We start from the raw sequence: 8,310 nt of genomic DNA on the forward strand, positions 1-8,310 counted from the left end.
TGGGGTTCCATTTGGAGAGGGGGGGTTCGGTCTGGAGAGGGGAGGTTCCTCGCTGTGGTCCTGCGGAGGCACCTTGTCAGATGATGTGCGCGGTCAGGTGGCGCAGGAAATCGCCCCGTGTAGTGGTGTTCCCCGGAAAGACGGCGTGGCAGAACTCGCACACCTGGGAATGCAGCGCCACCTCTGACATCATCAGCCCCCCACCCTGACTCAACATCTCACTGTCCAGGAAAGAGCTGAACATCCACAGCGGCTGAGTGGGGAGAGCCAATCCAGCAGGCGCGGTGGGAGGGGCACATAGGGGAGTGGAGGTGGGAGGCGGGCATAGATGATAAGGGAGGTCCAAAAAATTTGGGATTGTGAATGACGGCGGGAAAAAAGAGGGAAGGAAAGAAAAATTTACAACGGTCCAAATAATAAGAAACAGAAAACAAGTAGAAGACCTGGGAACTTTAAGACATTCTCACAAATCCACAGTAGTTATTTAGACGTTCAAAATCATGCACATTACCTTTCTTCTTTGCGTTGTCCCATCGCCAGCATCAAAACCGTTTATGCCTCCCACTGCTTTGTAGAACAACTCCCTCAATTGCTGTTCTGGCTGCAGTTCGTCCCCCGGGCCATCGGGGGGTGCCGGCTCTCTGTTCAAACCTGGAGAAACCGAGGGGCCCATGGTGGCCGCTCTGTGGGTCTCTGTTCCTCTGCACTCCTCTGCAGACCCGAGCTGCAACCTGTCCATTCCCCCAGCGATGACATCAGCTGCACGGCCGTCTCCTGCAGCAGCAGTGCTGGCTCTCGTCTGACCAGCAGAGGGCAGTAATCTTGCCATGGCCTGAGCCCAGTCTTCAGTGGTGGAGCCCCGTTTGTCCTCCGTACACAGGATGGGGACAGCACCAGGTCCCCTGGGGTCTGCATTAGGAGCAGCGGCCGCTGCTGGAGATAGATAAGAACTTAAAATGTGTACTGTATTGATGTTCAGGACAGCCACAGGAACAAATGCGTTTTTATATCATTTAATCATCATTTCATTTAGCTGCTTGCATAATGATTCCTGTCTGACAGACATAACATGCTCCTGACACCACCTAATTAATTTTTTTTAACCAAAAATGTAACAACATAAATTAAAATATATAATAGCCAATATATGGAGTGTAAACAGTATGACCTGTGTAAACTATTACACAAGGCAAGACATCCTGCATTGCAATCCAACACCCCTCCCACTTCTTAGCATGGCAAGTACATTTGAATGCGCCTCAAAGAACATGCAATAAATAACCAAGTGTAACCACAGGTCAGATCAGACACAAGGAACTGGCGTCCTGTGATGCGAGCCGTCAAAAATCATTTTCAGATATCATTTTTTATTTGTATATTTTAACTGCAAGCGCAAATAATATACATTATATGTGGTTATAGGGTCACACAAACTTGCTGAAATCCAGAGAACACACATGTTAATTAGCATTGATGATGATGATGATTCATCCCCCCCCTTGGATGGAGCGGTTGCGTAAAGCAGGAAATGACCTTTCTGCTGCGCCAGCGCCTGGGTGAGGTGGCGGAGTAGGGCGGCCTGCTTCAGACACAGCGATCGCAGCCTCAGGAACTCCCGGTACAGCTCCTCGTATGCCTCCTCCATCAGGCCCAGGCTGCAAAAACACGGACACAGCCTTCATACGAACCGCTCATTTTCACAGCCCCTAGAGTCAAGATCGACAACCAAAGCAACACAAATACTATCCTCCACACAATGCTTTACTGTAAATCCTGCCCCCTTAAAGAGAAGCAACACAAGGTTTGTTATGCTGATTCCTAGGGGGAATATCTCATTTAGTTTGTTTAAAAAATGCTCATTTTTAAAAATCTGCTTTAAAACATGGTGTGGTCTTTTATACACACACCGGTGCAATGCACAATGGGATTGCTTATCTGACTGTTATTGGTACCCAGGGGTGTAGTTTTTATCGTCCTTTATTTGCATTTTATTGTTTCAGCTGAATGCCTTCATTTTGTTTAAAAAAAAGTAAGCACTTCTGAAACAGGAACCAAACAAGAGACATCCTTAATTTATCATTCTCTGCATTTTCATTTGTACTTCATGTTTTTTCCCATGCAGATGTTTCCATTAATGCCATTGTTTCTTTTGCCATTTTCAGCAAATAGTTATTTCAAGAAGACCACTGATGAAAACACTGGGATGATAGCAAACTTGCTATTGATAATTCAGTGTGAAAAGTTTTTGTATATTGATTGCATTTTTGCGCTAAATGAATCTTGCCAGACATTCAGAGCAGTTTTCATGACTGCACAAGAAGTTACAGAGAAACTACTGTTTTCCCCTGCAACTCCACAACCAGTGAAACAGGAAGTGATGTAAAAGAAGGAAGTAGGGAAATGTGGGTGCTAGAGGCCTTTCAAACTTCCATGTCAAACAAAATGGCTACATATAAATAATGTTCATGGTTTCTGTAGCTTGGGAACAAAAGGCCATAATTTACAATTTACGGTGCCTAATCTCATCATTTGGATTGTTTCAATACATTTACATTTTAAATATAAGGGATGAGAACACATACCCATCATGTATGCATATAATCATAAATAGCAAAGCAGGAGAAAAGGCGTTATCTTTGCAAACAGTTATGTGCATAAGTCAAAAGCCCTGGTGTGAACAGCTGTAACAAGTAGAAACACACAGAGGAGGGTACATGTATTCTGTACCTCTTCTCAAACATTGTATAAAAGAGCACTTCCTCTTTGACATCCAATTACAGCCTCTAACATACAAACAAATATGAATGTATCACTCAGCAAATAACTGCTTTAAAAACTCTGAAAAGCTGAATGAAATGCATCCTTAACCATCTCCATTTCTTATCACTCTCGAAGGCACCTGCAACTGTGCTAGTTAACCAGGAGACTGGTGGGGGAACGTAAACCTTGAGAAAGGTGGTGGTTGAAAAGCGAGAAGGAGTGTACAGCAAGCACGTCTGTAGACATCTTGCTCCTCCAGGGTCTGCTCCCATACTGCCATCCTCCCCCATGATCCCAGACATAGGTCTAAATCAATACAGTATTCGGACAGTTTGGCAATATTAGGACCGGAATCTTGGATGATGCCATTTTGTAAAACGTTTTCCTTGTGATAAGAAGAGTGGGGGCAGAGAGGTCACTCTATAGTAAGGTGCTGTGTTTCTGAGCCAGTGCTCCAACTCTCGTTATGTCAGTTTGGTCCTTGTGATGAAATCCAAGTAAGGATCCTTCTTTATGCATCTTCTTTATGTCATCTTTTATTAGGTGGGCTGAAGTGTGTTTGGTATTATCGTTTGTAGCATCTGAACGCTCTCCTAGCCATCAGCATGGCTCCCACATTTAATGCAGTAAAATCTTACCACAGTCAGCAAACACAAAATATAAACCAACCTCACAGTTCCCTCTTTCACCTCCACAATAGTCTCAGCGCACCTGTATTTGAGGACAGCTAACTGCACTACTTTCATAGTCATTCAGCTGAAAAGCATTCAGCTGTGAAACTGGCTGGGATGACCACAATGAATGGTATTGTCTTCCGGGTGGGGGTGGGGGTGGGGGTGGTCATGTTTCTTAAAGAAACAGGCAAGCATTGTGGCTGATATCAGAATTCTAAGTAAGAGTGTCATCCACACACACACTTTCTTAATTTGTAAAATAAATAAATTAATATAGCTTTATCATAGAAAAAATAAATACTAAATGTTAGGCCTTTAGGCTTAAACATTAAGCAAAAAGAAATGTGCACTATTGTCAATTACTACACTGTTAGGCATCTTCCTGGAGGTTCCATACAAGCAAAACAAGAACGTTCACTTTGTGAACAGGGTGACATAGCTCAGGAGGTAAGACCGATTGTCTGGCAGTTGGAGGGTTGCTGGTTCAAACCCTGCCCTGGGCGTGTCGAAGTGTCCTTGAGCAAGACACCTAACCCCTAACTGCTCTGGTGAATGAGAGGCATCAATTGTAAAGCGCTTTGGATAAAAGTGCTTTATAAATGCAGTCCATTTACCATTTGTGAGGTTTCAGGAACTGAACAGGAGTAACTATGTTTCCTGGTAGTACTGAATACCTACTCTGATGGAGCGTGTACAGTGGAAATGCACGTAGTGAGCTCCATAATGTTTGGGACAAAGACATTTTTTTTCTTGATTTGGCACTGTACTCCACAGTGTTAGATTTGTAATCAATGGATTCAAATGTGGTGATGTTCAGCTTTTATTAAAAGGTTTTTTTTTTTTATAGTGTGGTTTCACCATATAGAAATTACAGCATTTTCATACACAGTCCCCCCATTTCTGGGCACTATGATGTTTGGGATGAGTGGCTCTACAGGTGTTTCTGATTAGTCAATTGTGTTCAATTGCTTCCTTATAACAGCTTTTGGTATTTAGTCTTCATTCGATGCTTCTGATTGCCTTTGGAGTCTGTTATTTGCATTTGTCAACATGAGGACCAGAGTTGCGCTAATGAAAGTCAAGGAAGCTGAGAAATAAGAAAAAAAACTGTCTAAGACATAGGCCAAACCTTATGCCTACCAAAATCAAACTGTTTGGAACACAAGAAGGAGAGCAATAGTGAGCTCAGTAATTGCATAGGGCCCAGTAGGGTAATGAAGACCTCTACAGGTGATGACCAAAGAATTCTCACCATAATAAAGAAAAACTCCCAAACTGTCCATGAACATCCTTCATTTACATAACTTGAATATGTCCTAAACATGACAGTGCGCAGAAATGGAGGGCTTTGTATGAAAAGTTCTTAAATTTATATATGCAGAAACCAAAGTGTATAAAAATACTCCTTAAAAAGCTGAGAAACTGTCCTCCCCTAACCACATGTCAATTGCTTGATTACAAATAAAAAATTTTGGAGTAAAGAGCCAAATGTATGCCAAAATATAGAGCCAAAAATATGTCTTTGTCCCAAACATTATGGAGCTCACTCTATATTCCTTAATAAAGGAGAGCGAGGGTTGTCAGTCACCCCGCAATATCGAAACAAGTTGACTTACTAATGTGAGTGTTTTGATTAGCTATTGTAGGAAAACAGGTAAATCTGTGGTCTGCTCTCATAAAATCGACAATAGTTGTCCTTGTATCCGTGAAGAAATGATTAACAGAAACTGTTTTCAGTTTCAAAACTGTTAGCGCACGTTAAAAACTGTCGCTCTTTCCCCACTCTCCCGGCACACCTTACTGGACTGGCGCTGGCCAGTCCGCTTAGTTCAACGTGTAGGTCAAGAAGTAGGAGAAGATGCATAAACCGAAACAGACGTCATCACAGTTGTTCCCATGGTCTGTATAAAAATAGGGTTGTTCCTCATTCTACAATATAACACATGCACCTGATTTTAACAGGCAACATTCAAGTAAAAAATAAAAATAAAGCAATGACAGAAATAATGTGGATTTGCATAATCACCGGTATGGCGGTTATTGGTGATTGTGACAGCACATGCCAGTTTTTAATCTTAATAATTGTACCTATCATTACTGAACTGTGGACGGTCACATGCACATTTCTCCTCGTGCGTGCACCCTGGGACAAACAGAAACCTCGCTGAACTACCGGAGCAATTTGGACAGGAAATCACGGGGAGTCATTAATAGTCAGGATGCATGCTAGATATCAGTAGTAAACTATTATAAGGGCTTGTCTACTGGGTTTGACTGCTGGCTAAGAAGTTTCATCTGTCTTTTATCTGATTAATGACAATGTTGTTTTATGCACAATCTGGTACCATGTTCAACCAATGACAAAATGTTTTAATTACTGTACAAATCAAGACACTGTACTCAAAAGTTTAGCTTTAAAATCACACTTTGCACAAGAAACTGCCTGAAAAATATAATGTACTCATTGCTGCAATTTAAAATGTGGGGCATGCTGTGTAGAGAAGTGGGGGAGGGGGATCTTGCACTTGACACAACAAAATGTGGAAAAGATTCCAATATTTACAATGTACTCAAAAAATGAAAAACAGCTGCAAAAAGCAACATGTACTGACATACATTTTAAATATTTATATTAATAATTTATGAGGTGGCCTTATCTGGAACACCTAGGACTTGTATATACCAGGTATCCGTGCAGCCAGGACAGCACACATATTCCAAAACACTTCATCATTTCCACTTTCAAAAGGTTATAAACCAAGTCAAAAGACTTCAGATGCGAAATTACGCTTCCATTTTACTTGAGTTTGTCCAGAAAAAAGTGACATTTATCAAACAAAAAAAAAAAAAAGTCCCAACTTCCATTTGGGTGTGCCTACTGGATGTGCTACAGCAGTGCACCTTACTTCCACTACTGCGAACTCAGCAAGGAGATAAATGTATTACGAATCATTTCACAATACATTTGAAAAGTAGCCTATTGCATGTATGCTGACACTCCATATCTTTATTCATGACAACACAACAAAGTTATAGTCACAATAACAATGCTAAGTTATTATACATCGAATAAAACGTGATACGGAGACATTTTATTTTAGAAGCCTATTTCAACTTGCAGCTCAGGATAAAAGAGCAATAATGTGGTGACACGATGTTACCTGATAACTGAACTTTGTGCGACTTATGTGTGCAAAGAAACAAAGGACAAATCATTTAAGCGCAATTAAGTACAGCTGATCCATAACAACTCAATCGAGTTCAACAGTGTACTTACGAGGCGCAAAACAGTGAGCTCGGCGTAGCGATCCGCGCGTTGAATTCTCTTTTTGGATGTTTAAATGTTCCAGTTCCTCAGATGTATATATCTACTTGTTAATTCTTTCATTTTCCTTCAAAAATAATCATGATTGTACGGTTAAATTTTGACGGCGTTTAATGAGAGCGGGTGACATTAACTTTCTTCCATTATCGGATGAACAAAAAATCTGAGAAACAGGAACTTCCAGTTTTGTTCGCGTATCCCATCACAACCGGGTCACAATGAGTATGTAGGCACGTAGGAAAACAGGCAAGACCAGTGAGACAATGGTTTCACTTTGAAACCAGTGTACCTCCAGAGAGAATTCTGCTTTCTTGTTTTCTTTTAAATGTAGCTGACCTGTTTTAGGAATTCTGTATAGTATTAATTGTGTCTTAAATAAAATTTAAAAAAAGGATTAAACAGAAAGATTACATTGTCAATTATTGCATTCCTACCGCATGTGGGCTATACGTGTACGCCAGAGGAGTTTTGCAAGATAATGATAACCATTTCCAGATTTGATGTTGCATTTGCCTTATGATCAGATTGATTATGATTTTAATCAAAATTCGAAAACACATGGTAGTTAACGACACGGGTCATTTCAGATGCGCACTAGGATTCTAGTTTCCTTCTGGTCAGGGTATTGAGCAACAACACCACAAAAGACGAGAGCTGTCGAATATAAATTTACGGTTGGTAAATGTATTTCATATATGCCTAAATACAGCGTCACGTTTTGTAATGTATGTGCCCTGGCAGTTCATTTTTAAATGACTTTTCAATAGCCGACTTTAAATATCTTGTAACCTAGCTCTGTTCCCCAGTCTTCGGGGTGTCAAACTCAGTTACGGAACGCAGGTCTCCATGAACTGGAGATATGGCCATTGGTGAAAACGATGAGCTCCAGGTGGGGGCCTCTCATCAAAAATATGTTTAGGGAGCGATTCTAGAATTTTCCGTAAACAGGATTCATATCTAATTATTAAGGATTGTTTAATCTTGTCGAACATCCATGATTCGTGGTTACTGTCAAATCAAATTAAATCAATTTTATTCATATAGCACTTTTTACATTTACAGAAAACTGTCCTGAAGACTCAGAAAAGGGCCAAGAAACAGAGCAGAAGCCACACATGAACGCCCAAATAGTGTGAGAGCTCGGGGCTGGGCTGCAGGTATATGTGATGCTCACCTGACAGGAAGGGCAAAGAGAAAGAAGAATGTGGCAAAATAGGAGTGCAGGGCAACTGAAAGCAGTATGCAATTGACAGTGCTACACTACACAGCCTTGGTACAGGCTGACTGTGGTCACATATAATCGTGATGAGATATGTATTAATGGCTACCCCCACCCCACCAAGAGCTGGACCCCACCGGAACTGACAATATATTGCAATATACGTCCATTCCATAAAGGACCATCTTTCACACTGGAATTTCCAAGCACCTTATACTGTTCCCTCTCTCATCGCCTAGGTTTGCAATAAAAAATTTAATTAATGAATAATTATAAATGGGCTACAAAAGGCATAGCTAACATCCAAGGAAGGGAGGTTTGTGTCAAAGAGA

At 41.1% G+C, this 8,310-nt stretch overlaps 1 protein-coding gene across 2 annotated transcripts; it reads right to left on the bottom strand.

Moving 5' to 3' along the window:
- Nucleotides 1-6,969, bottom strand: zgc:113184 (uncharacterized protein LOC553745 homolog). Of its 2 annotated transcripts, none has more exons than XM_035388248.1 (4): nt 6,712-6,969; nt 1,534-1,655; nt 512-930; nt 1-253 (listed from the first exon to the last, which is right to left on the bottom strand). In XM_035388248.1, exons 2-4 carry the CDS (start codon nt 1,643-1,645, stop codon nt 77-79), a joined length of 708 nt encoding a protein of 235 aa, XP_035244139.1. In that variant the 5' UTR covers nt 1,646-1,655; nt 6,712-6,969; the 3' UTR covers nt 1-76. The 2 variants fall into 2 exon arrangements, with proteins under 2 accessions (XP_035244139.1, XP_035244138.1); XM_035388247.1 differs by having other exon boundaries at nt 512-933; nt 6,712-6,967.
- Between the last annotated feature and the right edge of the window lie 1,341 nt (nt 6,970-8,310).

The sequence above is a fragment of the Anguilla anguilla genome, chromosome 13 (assembly GCF_013347855.1).
Source record: "Anguilla anguilla isolate fAngAng1 chromosome 13, fAngAng1.pri, whole genome shotgun sequence".
In the NCBI taxonomy this organism is placed as follows: Eukaryota; Metazoa; Chordata; class Actinopteri; order Anguilliformes; family Anguillidae; genus Anguilla; species Anguilla anguilla.

Excerpts from the sequence above, each read along its gene's own strand:
- zgc:113184 (XM_035388247.1), bottom strand. The coding sequence starts at position 1,645 with ATGGAGGAGGCATACGAGGAGCTGTACCGGGAGTTCCTGAGGCTGCGA. Across the intron at positions 934-1,533 it reads GGCGCTGGCGCAGCAGAAAG|CAGCGGCCGCTGCTCCTAAT; the intron begins GTCATTTCCTGC and ends ATCTATCTCCAG. Across the intron at positions 254-511 it reads GGACAACGCAAAGAAGAAAG|CCGCTGTGGATGTTCAGCTC; the intron begins GTAATGTGCATG and ends CTCCCCACTCAG.